The 19530-nt window shown below is 46.6% G+C and overlaps 1 protein-coding gene and 1 long non-coding RNA gene across 5 annotated transcripts in view; both read left to right on the forward strand.

Annotated features, from left to right (window-relative positions):
* The first annotated feature begins 465 nt into the window (after nucleotides 1–465).
* Nucleotides 466–19530, forward strand: part of OCRL (OCRL inositol polyphosphate-5-phosphatase) — a 29375-nt gene continuing 10310 nt past the window's right edge. For 2 of the 4 annotated variants that reach the window (XM_081179408.1, XM_081179410.1), the window contains exons 1-17: nucleotides 466–684; nucleotides 1936–2006; nucleotides 3410–3486; nucleotides 3953–3991; nucleotides 7926–8036; nucleotides 8126–8218; nucleotides 8494–8614; nucleotides 8697–8864; nucleotides 10129–10230; nucleotides 10545–10659; nucleotides 11388–11504; nucleotides 11639–11826; nucleotides 13086–13197; nucleotides 15585–15694; nucleotides 17507–17642; nucleotides 18139–18249; nucleotides 18789–18954. In XM_081179408.1, coding sequence (XP_081035534.1) covers nucleotides 625–684; nucleotides 1936–2006; nucleotides 3410–3486; nucleotides 3953–3991; nucleotides 7926–8036; nucleotides 8126–8218; nucleotides 8494–8614; nucleotides 8697–8864; nucleotides 10129–10230; nucleotides 10545–10659; nucleotides 11388–11504; nucleotides 11639–11826; nucleotides 13086–13197; nucleotides 15585–15694; nucleotides 17507–17642; nucleotides 18139–18249; nucleotides 18789–18954 — 1897 coding nt within the window. In that variant the 5' untranslated portion in view covers nucleotides 466–624. Of the gene's footprint in view, nucleotides 685–1582; nucleotides 1623–1924; nucleotides 2007–3409; nucleotides 3487–3952; nucleotides 3992–7925; nucleotides 8037–8125; nucleotides 8219–8493; nucleotides 8615–8696; nucleotides 8865–10128; nucleotides 10231–10544; nucleotides 10660–11387; nucleotides 11505–11638; nucleotides 11827–13085; nucleotides 13198–15584; nucleotides 15695–17506; nucleotides 17643–18138; nucleotides 18250–18788; nucleotides 18955–19530 lie in introns of those variants that run through there. The other 2 variants (XM_081179409.1, XM_081179411.1) reach the window with 2 other exon arrangements.
* LOC308578903 lies at nucleotides 3998–5817 on the forward strand. Its single transcript, XR_014004199.1, has 2 exons — nucleotides 3998–4649; nucleotides 4882–5817. It is a non-coding gene; the product is annotated as an uncharacterized lncRNA (long non-coding RNA).

A 19530-nucleotide genomic window follows, 5' to 3' on the forward strand; every position in this document is an offset into this window, starting at 1 on the left:
CTGGCCTTGCTAGCTAGTGATGATGGGAGTTGTAGTCCAACAACATCTGGGGACCCACAGGTTGAGAACCGCTGTGTTAAGGGCAGCTTGGACCTGCACCTCTGCAAGGGGTGAACTACAGTCCCCAGAATTCCTCGGGAAGAGCCAACGAGCTCCTGGCCATTGTAGTTCAGCAAAGTCTGCTTGTGAACAAAACAGGGTGCGGAGAGAGGAAATGCTTTATGAATCGCGTGTACTATTTAGTAACAGGAAAACAATATATCTTTATTCTTTTTTTTAAAAAAAAAAAAAAGGCGCGTGGGGAGTGGGCGGGAAGAAAGGGTGGCGCAGCGAACTCCCTCCGGCCACCAGGGGGCAGCGGCGGCGGGATCGGTAGCAGAAGCGAACCGGAAGCGCCGCCGCCGCCACTCTTACCCGCCCTCTGGCGCTGCGCTTGTCTCCTCCTTCTTCTCCGCGGTGCGCGCGGCCGAAGGTCGCCAGGAGTCGGGAGCGCGCGGTCGGTCGGTCGGACCCGGTTAGTACGGCCTTGAGGGGACCGAGCGGCCGAGCAAAGGGCCCCTCCCTTTCCTTCTCCCCTGTCCATCTTCCCCTTTAAATCCCCGCCACGGGGGCCTAGACGGGAGCATGGAGCCTCCTCCGCTGCCCACGCCTGGCAGGAAGGAGCAGCAGCTGAAGAGCCTTCGCGTATCCTTCTCCAGCTGGGTTGGAGGCGTCGGGCAAGGCCGAATGTCACAAGGGGTGGGGTCGCTTTGGAGGGGGTTGGACTAGATGACCCCTGGGGTCCCCTTCTAAATCTGCTGTGATTCTCTGTGGGGACTTGCAGGTTAAGATTTGGGGGCTGGTTCTGGGGGTTGCAAGGGATGGGGGCCTGGGAGGGGCTTTGAAACGGGGGTAGGTGGGTGGGAGGGATTTGGCAGGTAGGGGGAGCCACAATGTTAGAGCCCAGAGCTTCCCGAGACGGCCCCCTCCCCCTTGTTGCCCGGCAGCCTTTTCGCTCCGCTGCGTTTCTCCTTGGAGATAGGAGACCTCCTTCGGTGGGGGGCGGGGGGTGTTGTTCCCTCGGACGTTTGTTTTTAGCATGTTAGCCCGAGATGGCTTTAAAGGGCAGCTTCGTGGAGAAGCGAGTCTTAAATTGACCGCCCTCGGCTGAATTAGAGCCTGCACGTTGCAAAGCAGTGTATCTCTCTAGAGGGTAGGATGCTTCCAAAGTGTTTTGTTTTCCTTCTCACCGTCATGGTTGGAAACAGGATGCCAGGCTGGGTTGCTCTGACCCAGAAACACACTTTTTTGCACTTGCTGCTTTCTCCATGTCAAACCTTGATTAATCATGGAATTGTAAAGTTGGAAGGGGCCACCTAGGGTCATCTAGTCCAACCCCCTGCAATGCAGGAAACTCAACTAGATCATACATGACAGGCCCAGAGAAGCAGGCCAGTCTGGTTTGTTGTTTGTTTTCTGGCTCAGCCCTGGGAGTTGTTTTCAGAATTGGATGATGTTATTAAAGTCATAAATGAGATAAGGGACATGTGTGGAGTGTTTTATCTCAGCCATTGAATGACCATCACCTGCTATCTGCAGTAGGACACAAATTATGGGCATGGCATCCTTTCCAGCCAGCACAGGTTTGGTCTCTGAGACAAGCTTTAGGCTACACTCCTTTTTTGTGCCTCTTTTTCATACAAATTAAACTGGGTGGGAGGAGGGTTCATTGATGAAGTATGAAACTGGCACAGAGCAGTGCGGAGGGCTACCAACACCACAGCTTCAGAAAGAGGGATTCATTTGGTTGTGTAATGGGTAATGGGGTTGAATATGAATTGAATATGATTATGGGAAAATGTGTGACTGGCAGCACACTGAATTGTTTGGGACGATAGGATTTTACACGGGCTTTTTTCTGTACCACCTTCCCTCTTTTCCTTAGCTTGTTCTCAGGGTGTGGAGGTAAAGGGAGGCCAGAAAGTGCCATGTGAACTGAGCCTGTCACAGTGCGGTGAAGAATATGTGTAAGTTGCCACTGGAGTTTGAAGATTTCTACCCCACACATTCATTTGTACTCTGTAGACTGGGGCAGGAGGCAACTCCTTCCATGGCTCCCCTGGTAATCTTCTGGGACTGGCCTTGGATATTTTAAGAACAAGATTCTGAGCAGGGCTTGGACATCTCCCTGTGTGTCCAGATGTACATTGCCCCCTGGCCTTTGCTAAAATGCCAGTCAAGTCATATCAACACTATATTTCACTTTGGGAGATGGCAGTTTATGATTATCGGTGCAAAAATGTTTCCTTACGTTGGGCTGTTGGGCTTACCTTCTTTCCTGCCCTAGTCCTATAATCATAATATACAGTGGTACCTCAGGTTACATACGCTTCAGGTTACAGATGCTTCAGGTTACAGACTCTGCTAACTCAGAAATAGTACCTCGGGTTAAGAACTTTGCTTCAGGATGGGAACAGAAATCGTGCTCCAGCAGCGCAGCAGCAGCAGGAGGCCCCATTAGTTAAAGTGGTCCTTCAGGTTAAGAATAGTTTCAGGTTAAGAACAGACCTCCAGAACGAATTAAGTACTTAACCCGAGGTACCACTGTATCCTTATTCTGACAATGTAGTGGGCAGAGGGAAAGTTGCAGACATGGCAGACTTTGGCTCACATCCTATTCATCTATGGGGCTTGCTCAGTGGCTTTTCCTTGCCAAATTACTGTGAAGAGACACAAATTCTCCAATCTTAAAATTACTGGACTCTCAGAACCCTGTTGAGATGAGAGATTTACAGCCCAATCACACACATTTAGTCTGAAATGTTCATTGGCATTTACTCACAGGAAGGAGCGTAGGTTTGCTGTCCTACTCGCTTGCTCAGGGCTACCCTTTGGGGTTTCTGGCTGAGCAACAACAACAAAAAACAACTACCCAAAAAACCCTGACTGTGTACTTGAAGGGATACCCTTTTGGATGTATGTGCTGCTATTTCATGCCTAAATTCAACCCCAACTTAGTCCTTTGTTCTAATAGCTATAACTAGGTGGACCTTTCAGCACAGGAGTGTGGAACCTCAGGCCCAGGAGCCAAATGTGGCCCTCCAGGCTTCTTTGCCTGGCCCTTGGAACTTTCCCTAAGCTACTCCCCTCACTGGCCCTGCTGTGTACTCCAAGTGTTTTGAGTTCTTGCTTGCCTGGATGGAGGATAACAAAGGTTATTTGTGGGAACTATCATGTACAAAGGTGAAATTTACCTTCATTGCTGTGCTTTCTTTAGCATCTGGTCCTGCCCAGCACTGGCATGTTGCTCTTGGAAGGTTGCCTAGGAAGGAGTATGGCTCTCAGAATGATAAAGAAATAGAGATTTCTCACAGCACCTCCCCATATCCCTTAATTAACACACTGTTACACACCTTTCATCTTGTTCCAGTTTCACTATCCGTTCCCAGGAAGACCCCAGTGTTCAAGAGAGGATTCCCATCAACAGCCGTTTTAAGTGTGTGCAAGGTATCCAGCCTCTCTTGTTTCTTCTGTTGTGGGAATTTGTTGCTTCCTTGTAGCAAGGTGGTGGGAAAACAATGCCCCACCCCAAAAGCCACAAATGGAAACCATGCCTCTCTAACTATGCTTTCCAGACTGGAGTGCAGGCATGAATGCAGATCCCTGTTGGTGCATAAGAGTAACTGTGCAGCCCCTGGTGGTGTGTTGTTCAGGTGTCTCCATTAATGGAATTGACTTCAGACCAAGCTTTGGATGTTGTTCCTCGGTGCTGAACCTTTGCAGATCTCAGCGCCGGTTTCCATGAAACAGGAGATTTGCTGTGGTGTCTCCATTACAGAGGCCCAGATCATGGTTCTCTGCTCCTCTGATAGCACTTGACTTTTCTTTATGGCTAGGCGAGGAGAGATGTTCCTATTGAGGGCCTTCTTGGATGGTCCTTTCTAATTCTTGATCCGTTCTAATTGTCTTTCAGAGGCTGAAGAAACTCTACTGATTGACATAACAGCAAACAGTGAGTCTCCCTTGACCAGAGTGCTGTCAGGAATAGATATTGCCTGTCACTGACATGTCATCTTTCCCTCTTGACTCATCATTCTTGTTCCTGCTTGTCTCTTCTTCCTGACCCTGATGTCTGGATGTTGTGCCCCCCCCCCAAAAAAAAGTCAGACTGCTGCTGGGGTGAAAGGCTTTTTTATTTTATCCTCTGCCTTCATGCTGATTTACAGAGTCAGGACTAGATCAGTGCCCTGAGAGGCTCACAGGGGAGGAAAAGGAAAGCTGGGGGAAAGCATTCAGTCTAGTTACATGTACAGTTTTAGTAAAGGATGGGAATTAAAGATTGTACTAGACACTTCCTGGAACATACAGGATTTGATGAGGGTTTTCAATGAGAAGTTGTTTGGGAGACAGTTGCAGGCATGAGAAGGAACATACAGAGCTGCCTTATGCCAAGTCGTAACATTGGACCATCTAGCTTGGTAATGTTCATGCTCATCTCCAAAATTTTGAGACAAAAGTCTCTCCCAGCACTTCTTGGAGATGTTGGGGATTGAACCTGGGATCTTCTGCATGCAAAGCACATGCAACCACAGGATTTAATATTGCTGGAAACCTTCTGAAGTTTAAGTGTGGTAGAGCTGAAGGAATGTCACAGGCAGGAATGTACAGTGGTGCCTCGCAAGACGAAATTAATTCGTTCCGCGAGTTTTGCCGTCTAGCGAATTTTTCGTCTTGCGAAGCACGGTTTAAACGGCTTAACAAAGTCGCAAGACGTTTTCGTCTTGCGAAGCAAGCCCATAGGGAAATTCGTCTTGCGAGGCAAATCGCGGACGAAAAAACCTTTCGTCTAGCGAGTTTTTTGTCTTGCGAGGCATTCGTCTTGCGAGGTACCACTGTATCAAGATATGAGATCAGAAACAAGAGTTTTGAAGATGGCTGAGAAAGCCACCAGAGTACTGCAACCAGTGTCTTCAGCACTTCCCTTGGGGTCCAGAACTTCTTCTGAGGTCAGTTCTTAAAAACACAGGTGTTCATTCACAAAATGCACCTGTTTCTAAGGATTCCAGCACATGGAAACTGAGAATTAGAATAGACACTATTCTGTGAGGTGTCCAAGATGTTAAAAGCATTCCTTGATCTCTCTCCAGATAGATACAGATAACATAGTTCTTGCACAGGGGTTGCTTGTACATGACTCACAAGTGTGTGCCCACTTCTCTTAAAAGTAACTAGGAAAATTGGCCCATCACCATATCTCAGTGGTGAATTCTCAAGAGCCTGCCAGCTATGCATGCAATAGCTATTTGCCTCCCTGTTGCTAGTGGCATCTCCTATTGACCATGGGGTTGGGGCAGGGGTTGTGTTGCTTGCTGCCCACTCCATTTTCAGGAAATGTGTGCCTCTCTTGCAGATAACTGTTTGCTTAGGATGCTGGGAGACAGTGGAAGATTGAGGGTTTGGCCTTGTCCATCTAAAGCAGGGGAGGGGAACTTCTGGCCTTTCAGTTCTTGCTGAACTACAACTCCCATAATTCCTGGCCATTGCCCATGCTGGCTGGGGTCCCACAACATCAGAGGGGTGCAAGGGTTCCCTATTTTGTTTCAGTGTGTCCCAACTTTTCTCCTTTTTGTTGTCAACTGTATATTTATTTAACTGCCATAAATAGTGGCTTCCAGAGTGTGTAATGTGGTCCCTTCTAACCAACAGACATTCATGTTAGCCTGTAGCAGAGTTGGGCAACCTCCAGCCTGTGGGCCACTTGTAGCCTTGGCCTGATTTTATAAGGGTCACAAGCAGGGTTGGTAAAAATCAATGGGGTTTTTTAAAAAAACAAACCACGGAATTCTTAAAATTTAAATCAGATTTTTAAAATAAAATGCTTTTGGAGGAAAAATATTTCTAAAGATAGTTTTCTATTTAAGTTACATTATACATTATAATCCAAAGGCTATTCATCAGGAAATAAGGATTTGTTTTAAGTTTTTCATGTGTGCTAAAACTCAGTCTAAGGTTTTTTTTTTAAAAAAAAATTGTTTAAGCACATCAGTTAACAAACATGGATACATATGCTATAAAATTACTGTTTTAGTTAAATAAATTGTTTAAATTGTTATTAAGGAAATGATTATTTTTTCCTTCCAATAAAGTACAGCAGAAAAGTTGCCCAAATATAAACAGTTAACTTATTAAACCTCACAATAATTTCATAGTCTATGTATTTCTAATAGTATAACCAAATCAGTAATTTTTGATATAACTCTAAAAACTACTCTGAAAATTTATTGTTCCAAAAATGAAACCTTCATCTGGTTGTAAATATGCAAGAATGAGTCTTTCTGTAAAAAAAAAAGATTTAAATCAAGTCTTACTGACTAGTGATTTAAATCAAGTCTTACAGACTAGTGACTTAAATCGTGATTTAAATTGATTTGATTTAAATCAAATCTACCATGGTCACAAGGAAAGGGCAATGAGGTGAAGAATGGCAGAAAGCAGCAGTGACTGGCACCCACTGGGATTGGTGGAGCCAAAGCCAGTATAGGCTGAGCCAACTAAATCTACCTTTGCCCCCATCCTCCTCTGTGCTGTGTCTCAGGGAGCACTGAGACTAAGGAGGAAGAATCTAACAGGCAGGGCCACCCACAGGACTGTAAGTTAGAAGGCAGGCAGGTAGGGGCTGGCTGAGCACAGACTGAGGTTGGTGGGGTACAGCCTCACTTGCCCTCGTGGAGCAACTTCCGCTGGCAGAGGGGAAAGATGGTGTCCTTTCCAGTTTGGGCACTTGGCTTTCCCACCGTCCACATCAAGATTCCCCCTCCCCACTCCCCCGCTGCCCTGGAAATGCAACAAGGAGTAGGCAACTATTTTTAAATGTACCATATTTTTCCGTCTATAAGACGCCCCCATGTATATGTTAAAAGGTAAAGGGACCCCTGACCATTAGGTCCAGTCGTGACCGACTCTGGGGTTGCGGCGCTCATCTCACTTTATTGGCTGAGGGAGCCAGTGTACAGCTTCTGGGTCATGTGGCCAGCATGACTAAGCCGCTTCTGGCGAACCAGAGCAGCACACAGAAACGCTTAAGTTCCCGCCGGAGAACCTATTTATCTACTTGCACTTTGACGTGCTTTTGAACTGCTAGCTTGGCAGGAGCAGGGACCGAGTAACGGGAGCTCACCCCCTCACGGGGAATCAAACCGCCGACCTTCTGATCAGCAAGTCCTAGGCTCTGTGATTTAACCCACAGCGCCACCTGCGTCCCCCCCATGTATAAGACGCCCCCTATTTGGGGGGACTCATATTTAGGAAAATGGCGCATGATGGCCCCGTGTATAAGACTCCCCCTAATTTTTGACATTATTTTTAAGGGGGGAAACCTAGTCATACACGGAAAAATATGGTACCTTATTTCAGAACTTTTATTTTACAAAATGCAATCTTTCTCAGTTCCTTTATAACTTCTTCTTAGAGTGTTTGATGCTCTCCATTGTGTTTCATTCAAGGTTTTGCTGCTGTTTTTATTTTCATTTACTGTAGTATAAAAGCAGTAACCTTTGAAGTGTGTCAGGTTCCTGTGAACCTGATCAGTGTCTAGAAGTATCTTCAGATGTGGCTGCTTCTCAGCTTCAAGTCCACTCAATTACAGTGCAGTCTCGCTATATCTCTTGTCTTTTGTAATGCACTTCCTGTATGAGCCAAAGCAAGAATATTCTGCTCATTCACTGTGTGTGCCTGTAAGTTCATCCTTCGATTAAGTAATGAATATGACAAGTCAAACTTTACAGCACAATTGTTCCTCAAAAATGAATGGTTTCTTCATTTTTGTTGCCTGTTTATTGTCCTCCCTCTTTTAAAATGTTGGGGGCATTTGAGCAATTTTCCGTGTTCTGCCTTATCAGTGTTGTGCCCTGTTTCCTGACATGTGCTTTTCCTGTGTGTGCTTCAAGCTGGCTGCAAGATCCGAGTGCAGGGTGATTGGACAGCAGAACATCTCTTTGAGATCCCAGATGAGGAGCAGTGTTTGGGATTCCTCGCTGAGGTTCTGAGAATCCAAGAAGGTGAGCAACTCCCATGCCCTGTCTCTGATGTTTGATGTTGGAGATGGCCTAGTCTCTCACATGAGTGTTGTTGTTGATTTTTGTTGTAGTCCCGCGAAACACTTCTTTCCCTGATCTTGCGGATCATACCTCCTGGCACCAAGTGAAAGGTCTCACAGGGCCAGTAGATCCCCCTTCTGCAGGTACAACCACACCAACATGTAACTTGTATGATTTCTGCTTGGAATTTTTAAGTACTTGTTGCCTCCTTTAGAGGAAAGGCCTTGAGGGGAGGAGCTGTTGCCTCCACAATCCTTCCTAAACATGCATTAGCTGAGAGGCAATTCTCCGACAAATGTGGTGCTGTGGGGAGGCAGTAACATTTTCCTGCAGTTAAATATTTTCTAAGTTCCTTTCCCGAAACTTCTCCAAATGGTTCTGAAGCCTCTCTAACTTCAGAAGTCTTTTCTTCTCTCAGGGATTCTGGGATTCGAGGATAACTTCAGTGTTATGAGTATGGAGAAGAAAAGAAACCTGCAGAATCAGCAAATGAGTGCCCGCCGTGAACCTCCACCACCACCGCTGCCACCAAGCAGGCCGTAAGTTGACTTAGAGGTGTACTGTGCCCTCCTGCCTCCTTGGTTTTAAGGACTACTTGAGTTCCGTTCTCATCTCCCTTAGGCGTATCCGTGACAAAGACAGCATGAGCAAGGAGCAACCCAAAGTGACCAACACTATGCGCAAGCTCTTTGTGCCTTCCACACATACGCAGTCCGGACAGAGAGAGGGACTCATCAAGCACGTCCTCGCCAAGAGAGAGAAGGAATATGTCAACATCCAGAATTTCAGGTCAGATCATGCAAAAGTGCAAACACCATGCAAACACCAGTGGAAACTGTATCATAGTTGGGGTTGGAGAAAGCGACATCTACATGACAGCTTTATTGTTGGGTGCCAGGCAAAGTCTGTCCTGTTCATTCAGGCCACATGGGTTGGTAACTTAAAGTATTAGTTGTGGTGGGCAATTTTCCTTGGTGCCACACTGAACGTGGCTTCATATTATGAGCATGACAGCAGCCTCTCCTCCAGGTTTGCACACTTCTCCTCCACCTATTTGGAAGCTTCCACTTGTATTTTAAATTAACCACAGTTTGGTGTGTCCAGATCCTATGGTGGTTAGCAGCTTTGTAAACCCACGATTGGAAGTTGGCTTGTTTCAATGAGCCATAGTTAAAATTAAGCGGTTTGTACAGCTTCAGACTTTGTAACAAGATGCAGTTAATCCAAAACTGAAGCAAAACCTTTGGAACTCTTCCTAAAAGCTGTGCTAGAGGACAAGGAGGTGTTTGACCCCGACCCTTCAACACTTGGTGTGGATCATCCTGATAATGCTAAGCTTACTACTTCAAAGAAAGTTTTTGCTTTGGTCATTTCCTTGTACTGTTAATAGTACCCAGCTGCAATTTGTTTTTCATGTCTGCTTTTATCATAGGTTTATCAGTATGTGGTTAGCAGCTTTAGATCCTACTGTTTTACAGAGGCTGTTTTGCTCTCTCTCCCCCCCCCCTTTACTAGACAGGCTGTATTTCTGTGCTGTCTTCAGAGTCGGGAATGCCATTTCCTTCATGGCCAGCATGGAAACGCAGAAGGCTAGCCATTTGGGAGGTTTGCAAAGAGGACAAGGGTGTTACGGGGTAATCTTCTAGCAAACAAGCTTGGCACAGCAGATCTGAGAGGTGGTTTTCTGCTCCCGGAAAGCCAGCCTGGAAACCAGGTTGCCAGGTGAAGGAAGAATGGAGAGATCAATCAACTCACTTGCCTTCAAAGAATTTCTGGTTGCCTGTGGCAACTGGGATAGTGCTTAAATATCAGGCTGGCTGACACATCTTTAAAAATACAAGGAAAAAGCTTTTTTCTTTCATTAGCAAAGCTCATTTGGGGCCCAGAATAGCTAAGTTGAGGAAGAAGTGGCTGGTATTACTTGTTTGTTCTTGGTCCTGATCTTGCCTGCCCTTGTAATCTTACCTGCCACACACTCCTGTTGTCTTTGCCAGCAAGTCTGTTGAGATTGGAGTCCTATTCCTGCAGCTCCACATCCTTCTCTTTCTTGCAGGTTTTTCGTGGGGACATGGAATGTGAATGGGCAGTCTCCAGACAGTGGATTGGAACCTTGGCTGAACTGTGACTCTGAACCCCCAGATATCTACTGCATTGGGTGAGCAGACATAATAGCTTTTCAGAGACCCCCTCTCTCAGTCTTTGTTTCCCCACAGTTGCTTTCTAAACTGAGGTCCTGTTGTGTGAAGACTCTCGCTTTAAACTTGGAACAAAATAGGAGAATCCTGAGGATTTGTATCTTTTAGCCAGGAGGCAACGTTCTGCCATAATAAACGTGGCAGTGCCATGCTTTCACCCTGTGGGCAGTGGATTACAGCAGCATCCAAGATAGCCAGAGGCCTAGGTGGCTCTGGGGGAAGGATGGCCTAGTGCTAGGGATGTGTATTGTGTCTGATGGCACTTTGGCATTAGGTTCCAGGAGCTGGACCTGAGTACGGAGGCTTTCTTCTACTTGGACTCGTCAAAGGAGCAAGAGTGGCTGACAGCTGTGGAAAAGGCTCTGCATTCCAAATCCAAGTACAAGAAAGTAAGTCCAACCCCACCCATTTCTGCAGCAGCCAGACAGCTGTCAGGAGCTGGAGTGAGGAGGAGGAGGAGGAGGAGGTCAGGAATAAAAAACACCTGGTGTCAGTGGTGCTTTATTCAAAAGAAGCCAAAATTCTTTATTCAAAGAAACCCAAACCGTGCAGGCCTAGTGATCACAGAAACCTTTCCCAACAGGTCTTGCCCCAGTGAGGTAGTTGTGAAGGCTGAAGGTTGCTACCCTCCCACCACTCTCTGAAGTCTCCTCCTCCCCCGGTCCTTCCCAAGCAACCTGAGACTCTGACACCTTGCCTGTCTTTGCTCCCTCCTCTTAATTTCTCTGTGTTCTGGGAGACCAGCAGGGAGGGGAGCTGATCGCAGCAGGATGGGGAGACCCCCCCTGGCTTCTTCAGCAGCCTGCCTGATCTCTGCCTCTTGACCCCTGCCTCCAGCCTCCACTTCTGCCTCGGATTCTGGGCTGCTGTTTGCCACAGAATCTTCCTGCCCTCCTGCCTCTTCAGTTTCCAACACCTCCTCTTGCTCACAGTCTGCTCCCTCTTCTCCCTCTGACAACTCATCATTGTCGTCCCCACCGGTTCCCTGGCTCTTAGCCTTCTTCCCTTGGGGGATCCCCAGTTGCTGCCACCCACCACTCCTATCTGCATCCAGCCGGCCCAGGACAGCAAGCAATGCACAAATCTGGTAGTCATCCCAGTACCTTGCATCTTCTAGGTGCAGCTGGTGCGTCTAGTCGGAATGATGTTGCTCATCTTTGTCAGGAAGGACCAGCTCAGCCACATCAAGGAAGTGATGACGGAGACAGTGGGCACAGGCATCATGGGGAAGATGGTGAGTAGACCCTGGCAGCGGAATTCCCTACGTCTATCTTTCTATCTGTCTATATGTTTTTATAATCTCTGCCAACCAGTTTCCCCCTCTTTGCTGCTTGCTCGCTAACAGCCATCTTTGCTCCGCCCCTGCAGGGTAACAAGGGGGGTGTGGCCGTGAGGTTTGTCTTCCACAATACCAGCTTCTGCATTGTCAATTCCCACCTTGCTGCCCACGTGGAAGACTTCGAGCGCCGAAACCAGGATTACAAGGATATCTGTGCCCGGATGAGCTTCCTGCCCCCTGACCAGGGTCTGCCGCAGCTGACAATCATGAAACACGAGTGCGTTTCGAGGGCTTAGAGGGAGAGAGCCTTGGCTGACGTAACTTGTTGGTCTCCGCTATCTGGAGAAGCAAATTGAGTCACGTTTCTGTAACTTTCCTGCATGTGTGTAGCTCAAGGGTAGGCAGCATAGTGCTCTCCAAATGTTGATGGACTACAACTCCCATAATCGCTAAGAATTGGTCTTGCTGACTGGGGCTCATGAGAGTTCCACCAGGAGGGTGCAGTGTCGGTGATCCCTGCTGCTGCTGCACCACTAAGGTTTCTACTAGAGCAGACAGAAGTGCCCAGAATTGTAGGCTTCTGCTTCATTCAGGGCAGGCAGATACTAAACATCTGTGGAAGCAAGTGCTGGGCTTCATTCATTAATTTTTGTTTATTGTGGGGTTTCTTCCCCAGAGTGGCTTATTTAAAATAATAATCAGAAATGCACCTCAAGATAATTTAAAGCATATAAACAGTACCTTAATAGCAGCAGATCTAAAGAGAGCAACATAAACCTAGTGGCAGAGATGTATTAGATTAGATTATAACAAATGTGAGCAACTTCTCCAGTGATCGGGATGGGGCAGGGGGGTGGGAGTTGCAGTTTGTTAAGGGCAGTAACGCAAAAGCAGAGTTGCCATTTTGCATGGAGAAGGTTCCAGGCTCAATCACCGGTGTGTGCAGATAGGGCTGGGAATGATCTCTGCCTGAAAGCTGCTGACAGTCCATGTAGTCAGTCCTGAGCTTGATGGGTCAATGGTCTGCCTCAATATAAGGTAGCTTCCTATGTTCCTGTGTACTACAGCAGTGTTTGGAGGGCCACAAGCGCCCTACCCATGAATTAAAGAACCAGGGGAAATTTTAAAAGTCTTTGCTGAAAGGACATCAAAGCAGGGGCCAGGTGAGCCTCTTTGGGAAGATTATTCTAAAAGGCAGGGTGCCATTACTGAAAAGGCCCTGTCATACTTGGAAGAGCAGGAGTTCCCTGGGAAAAATTCTAGTCAGTGGAGAAGCAGTGCAAAAATAAGTGGGCTTTCTTCTGGTACCCTTTTCCCAAACCTTGAAACACTTTAAAGGCCAAAAGGGATACTCTGAATTGGGCCTGGAACCAGTTCAAGAGCCAGTGTAGTTCACAGAGCACTAGCCTAATATGATCATTCTGCCCAATCCTATCAGTCTTACTTCATATTGCAGGAATTGGCAGCAGGCTGCCCCCTCTCCCCTCCCCCCTTCATGAGCTTGCCTGTAGCTGTGGTTTCTTCGCTTTTTTCCAGCATTGTCATCTGGTTGGGTGATCTGAACTACAGGCTTTGCCTTCCTGATGCCAACGAAGTGAAAACTCTGATCACTAAAAATGAGCTTCAGAGACTTCTGACCTATGACCAGGTGAGAGACATATTTGTGTTATATGTGGTGGTTTAGGATATTGCCCTATTTATTTCCTATGTCTGGGATACCCCAGCCTAGACTAGAGAAACCACTTTCAGACAGTTAGGAGCAAAGTGTAGCTATAACATAGAATGACTGCTACTTCTACAAATGCTTTGTAAGCTTGCAGTTTTGTGCAACCTTAATTAGAAGCAAGTCCCAATTAAGTTGGATGGTTGCCTTGGAATTTGCGTAAGTAGGACTTATTACCCAGTTATAGGGCTTTCCTAGGTCAGCACACTCTCCAGATGTTGCTGGACTCCCATCAGCTCCAGCATGTCCGTGGCCAATGGTCAGGGACAGCGATAGCTGCCGTCCAGCAATAGCTAAAGGTCTAAGGTTTCCTGCTCCAGGTTTTGCATCTATCTGGAAAATCTGCATTACTCACATCTTATCAGCAGTTACTTCCATTAAATCAAATTAAATTGCTGATGCTTTTCGTTTTTAATTTTTCCCTCCAAGGTTTGTGTGTTCGTAACGCTTACGACCTTTCTCCCACTTGGCATAAAGTCCGTTGCTATTTTGTGTTGAAACAGAGGCCTGATTGCTGCATCTTATGGTGGATTTAAGTTCTGTGAGCGTAGTAATGCCTTAGCCCTTTTAGAAGGATGCTGCACTGCTACAAGGCAAGGGTGGGCAGCCTCAGACTTCCAACATATGCAAAACCATAATAAAACATTAATACCTTCCCTAAAGATTGTATAGTTACTTATCTCCTTGACATTTGACGGGAGGGCGTCCCACAGGGCAGGTGCCACTACTCAGAAGGCTCTCTGCCTAGTTCCCTGTAACCTCACTTCTCGCAGTGAGGGAACCGCCAGAAGGACCTCGGTGCTGGACCTTAGTGTCTGGGCTGAACAATGGGGGTGGAGATGCTCTTTCAGGTACATACTGGGCTGAGGCTGTTTAGGACTTTTTTTTTCCAAATTTTTTTTATTGGTTTTCACAACATTATAAACAAACAAACACATAAGACAAACAGACATAAATCATAGCCTTATTGAAAGTTACACTTATTAACATTGATAAGTGACTTCCTTGCTTCCCCTTGGTTGAATTTCATTCCATATCCTTTTAATGGTTTTCCAAATCACAGTTCTTATAAAATTTGACTTAAACATTAACAACCTTAGATCTTCGCATTATGAAATTAAACATATTAATTCATCACTTAACATAAATAAAATCCTAAGCCAATTAAGTATCTGCAAGCTGTTTTCAGTTAATTTAACTTAACATATTTAACTAAGTAATCATTAAATTTAATCCACTCTTCCTGATACTCCTCCTCCTTCTGGTCGCGGACTCTTCCGGTTAGGTCAGCTAGCTCCGAAAAATCCATCATCTTCATCTGCCATTCTTCTATCGTTGGTAATTCTTGGGTTTTCCACTTTTTAGCTAACAAAATATGAGCAGCAGTTGTGGCGTACAAAAATAATTTAACATCTTTCTTGGGCAATTCCAAACCTGTTATTCCAAGAAGAAAGGACTCTGATTTCTTTATAAATGTATATTTCAACATTTTTTTCAATTCATTATAAATCTTTTCCCAGAAGTCTTTCACCTTGGGACAGGTCCACCACATATGATAAAAGGTTCCTTACTTTTCTTTACATTTCCAACATTGATTGTTACAATTATGATATATCTTTGCTAATTTTACAGGAGTCAAATACCATCTGTACATAATTTTCATTATATTTTCCTTTAACACAGTACATGTGGTGAACTTGACCCCTTTCTTCCACAATCTTTCCCAGTCCTCAAACAAAGCTGTTTAGGACTTTAAAGGTTGGCACTAACACTTTGAATTGTGCTCGGAAACGTACTGGGAGCCAACATAGGATGCAAAAGGATGGTTTTGCAGTTGTTCATAGTGTCGGGGGTGTATTCTGTTGGTTGTTAACAGTTTGTATGGATTATTGGTACATATAACATTGTCTATTGTAGGTATGGCTAACCTGTGGTCTGCCAGATGTTATTGAGCTGCAGTTCCTGTTGGCCCAAACCATCATGGCCAGTAATCAGGGATGATGGGAATTGTAGTTCTGCATTATTGTGAGGGCCACACACCTGCTACTCCTGAGTTAGAGGATTTTCCTGTTGTGTGATGCAGCAAAGTAACTTAAGATGACCAGGGGCAAAATTGCACAAGCATCCTCTACCTTTAATAATTGTGTATAAGATAGGATTTCAACAGGTATACCTCTTTTTTTGCACCTGGCTACCCTACTAGTACTTTGCCTTGGTCTTCCAGCACAATAGTGGCTGTTAATAGACTCCATTGTCAGGCAACAGGGGGTCTTCTGCTTCTCTGCTGATAAGCGATTTCTTTTTGGCTTTAGCTGAACATTCAGCGTACCCAAAAGACAGCTTTTGCTGATTTCACAGAGGGAGAGATCAAGTTCATCCCGACGTACAAATTCGACTCTAAAACAGATCGCTGGGATTCTAGGTAAGCTCCTGCTTGATAGTTGAGCCTTTGTAAATAAGTCCTCAAAATCATAAGTCTGCAAGGCTTGTTTGTTTTTCCTAGTCTACTGGGATGCTAGTAGTGTCCTGCATTTCCATCCTGTTGAGCAAGCTAGTAAAAAATATTTATTTTAAAAATTGCTTTCTGCTAAGCAAGCTGATGGAGGAGGGATAGAGTTAAGGGCAGGATGGACTTCCATTCCTCTGCAGCCAGAATGGACATCAAGCAAAGAAGGAAGAGAGAGATCAATCTCTCCATCACCTGCTCACTTTGCTTGCATGGATTTCCTGGTCGCCAAAGGCTGCTAGGCAAGTTGTTAAATGCAAGGCTGTGATACGTTGTCTTGCTCAACCCATCCCTGCTCTAAGTCTCTGGAAATGTTTTGGCTCCTTTTCCACAAGCAGCCTTTTTTCCACATTTGTCCTGATAACCAGCATCCTCTGTTTCATGGTGTGTATAACCGGTGTTGCGGGTCATTGAAAGGTGCAGCAGGAAGTGTGAACTGGGGCTGAATGAGAATCCTGTTTGTGTCAAGGAAGTCTGGGAATTAGACTTGGTGCTCTCTCAAGATGAGTCTGCCAGGGCATAAGAACATGAGAGCAGCCCTGCTGGATCAGGCCATTGGTCCAGCATCCTGTTCTCACATTGGCCAATGAGATGCCTCTTGGAGCCAGTGTGGTGTAGTGGTTAAGAGTGGTAGACTCGTAATCTGGTGAACTGGGTTCGCATCTCCGCTCCTCCACATGCAGCTGCTGGGTGACCTTGGGCCAGTCACACTTCTTTGAAGTCTCTCAGCCCCACTCACCTCACAGAGTGTTTGTTGTGGGAGAGGAAGGGAAAGGAGAATGTTAGCCGCTTTGAGACTCCTTCGGGTAGTGATAAAGCGGGATATCAAATCCAAACTACTATTCTTCTTCTTCTTCTTCTTCTTCTTCTTCTTCTTCTTCTTCTTCTTCTTCTTCTTCTTCTTCTTCTTCAGGAGCCCACAAACAGGACCTGAGTGCAACAGCACTCTCCCCTCCTCCAAGCCATACTGCTGCTGGTGGTGGAGTATGTTCTGTGGCCATTATGGCTAGTAGCCACTGAGCCGCCTCATCCATGAATTTGCATATTACTGTGGTTATTGACAACTGTAAGAAGCCACCTAGGACTGCTAGTTTAATTTCTCTTGCTTGGTTATGGGGGAATCAAAAGGACAGACGGAACATGTAGTGATGAAGCCGGAAAATGGCAGGCTCCTTTTGGCAGCATTTCAGGTGCCAGAAAGGGGTATTTTTACATTTCCTGAAGCTTGGATCACTGAATAGAAAGTGTCTGAACAAAAATAACGGGGACCATTGTTTTTGGGAGGGATCATAATTCAGTGGTGTGCCATATGCTTTGTATGCAGAGTCTCAAGTTGAAACTCTGTGGCACCTCCACCTGAAAAAGGATTGGGTCACAGAGAGCTGCTGCCAGCCAGAGTAGACTTACTTAATTGTGGAGTTGGAAGGGATCATGAGGGTCATCTAGTCCAACCCCCTGCAATGCAGGAATCAAAACTGGGATAGGTCAGAAATTCATTCTGACCTGGTAGAAGGCAGCTTTTGATTTCCTAACAACTCTCTCCATGAGGCAAAATACCTGCACACCTGCAAGGTCTGCCCCTTCTGAAGCTGGACTTCCAAGTCCCATCATCTCCAGCTGTTGACCATGGTCAAGATCACAGACCGTGTATGGAGTTTGACTTGAGTGAGCCTTGTGTGTTGCCTCAGCCAGTCCAGTAGTCCCGATGTCTCTCCTGTCTCCTTGCAGTGGGAAGTGCCGTGTGCCAGCATGGTGTGACCGAATCCTCTGGAGAGGAGGCAGCGTGAATCAACTCAGCTACCGAAGCCACATGGAATTGAAAACGAGCGACCACAAGCCCGTCAGCTCCCTCTTCCTCATAGGGGTAACACCTGCCCTGGCCAGGGCTATCGTCTATTAAGGTTTTTTAGTTGCCTGCTATGTGGCACCTCCTTAGATATGGGCAGGCCCTGACCACAGAGCTCCTCCTTGACAAATGCCTTCTGGTGCAAGGAGTGGGCAGGTCTTGGCTCTGTTAAATCCCTATGCTTCCATTCTCCACTGTTCTGAGTACACACTGCTCCTGCAGGCATGGCAGACCACATGGGCTGAACTGCACACCTTAACAGTTGGCTCCATTCATGCAATGCAGCTTCTGTGGTACTTGGCTTGGAGCATTTGGCTTCAACCCATTGGGTCTGGAAGTTACAGCTGCTGCCATCCCTGGGGAAGTTCTCAGAGTTACTTGCCTCTTTCAGGGCTGGGAACAGGGTGGTGCATCAGGCATTTCTGCTCTTGACACATACCCCCCCCCTTTTTTTTGAGTCCACAGCCCCAACAAGTGTGCTCTGTTTCCCCCCCCCCCACTCCCACCCTTATAGGTGAAGGTTGTGGATGACCGACGGTACCGGAAAGTGTTTGAGGATATTGTTCGGTTGATGGACAGGATGGAGAACGAATTCCTTCCCTCACTGGAGCTCAGCAGGAGGGAGGTAAAAACGAATAAGATCCTCTCCAACCCCTTAAAGAGGGTTTGCTGCAAAAAGACCAGGGGAAAAAGAAGCCTGCTTTATATCATGCCAGGCCCTTGGCCCATCTAGCTCAGTCTTGTTTACACTGTCAGGGAGCAGTTCCCCAGGATTTCCGGGGGATCTCTCCCAGCCCTAGCTGGGGATAGAACCTGGGACCTTTGCATGCAAGGCAGATGTCCTTCCACTGAGCTGCAGCCTCTTCCTGTTCCTCGCAGGGGTATCCAGTGTGCTGCCCTCCAGATGTTGGACTACAACTCCTATCATCCCCAGCCAACATGGCCTGTGGCGATGGGAAGTTGCAAGTGCAGCAATATCTGGAGAGCCCCAGGTGGACACTCTAGAGCAAACGTAGCCACTGTGAGGTGGCATTTGGACCTGTTGCATGTGCAGTCCCTTAAATGAGAACCCGGCGCCAAGGACAAACTTCCCCCTGGAGCACGTTTCCTTGCCGTCTGCTGAAGGCAAGCACTCTCTTTCCTCCCCCCCATTTTGCTATGCAGTTTTCGTTTGAGAATGTGAAGTTCCGGCAGCTGCAGAAGGAGAAGTTCCAGATCACAAACAACGGGCAGGTCACCCTCCATTTCTCCTTCATCCCCAAACTCAATGACAGCCAGTATTGTAAGCCATGGCTTCGCGCTGAGCCCTACGAGGGATACTTGGAGCCCAGTGAGTCTGCCTCTGGAATCATAGAATTGTAGAGTTGGAAAGGGACCCCAAGGGACACCTAGGGAAGGCCTTTGTTTCCTTTTCATCCCCCCTTTTCTCCTCCTCTTCCCAACCCTCCTCCATCAAACCTTGGGAGTTTTGTAGAGCAGGGGAGGCTTAACATTTGTGGGCTGCATTGCCCCATGCTCAAGTCTCCAAGGGCCACATGTCAAAGCAGCTGAGCCCAAAGTGTGAAAGTGGGTGTGACCAGCTTTAGACACGCGCACAAATGAATTGGAGCAAAGAAATGCTGGAGGGTCCCAAAAAAACCTTTTGGCATCGCAGGGAACCAGTTACATTGGGGGCACAAAAATCCTTTAGGAGACAAATAAATGCTTTCCCTTTTTATATATATATATTTTAGGATCACTTTCTCTTACCCCCCAGTGTCCTGTCACCATATTCTGTGCAGCTGCTGCTTTGGAGGAATAGAGAGGAAAGTGGGGTGGGGGTGGGAATTGAGGAGCTTCTGTTCCTAATTCTTGAAGTTAAGGTTTCCCACATAAACCTGTGAGAACAGGATGCTGTACTAGATGG

Source organism: Podarcis bocagei (genome assembly GCF_964188305.1).
Source record: "Podarcis bocagei genome assembly, chromosome: Z".
Lineage (NCBI taxonomy): Eukaryota > Metazoa > Chordata > Lepidosauria > Squamata > Lacertidae > Podarcis > Podarcis bocagei.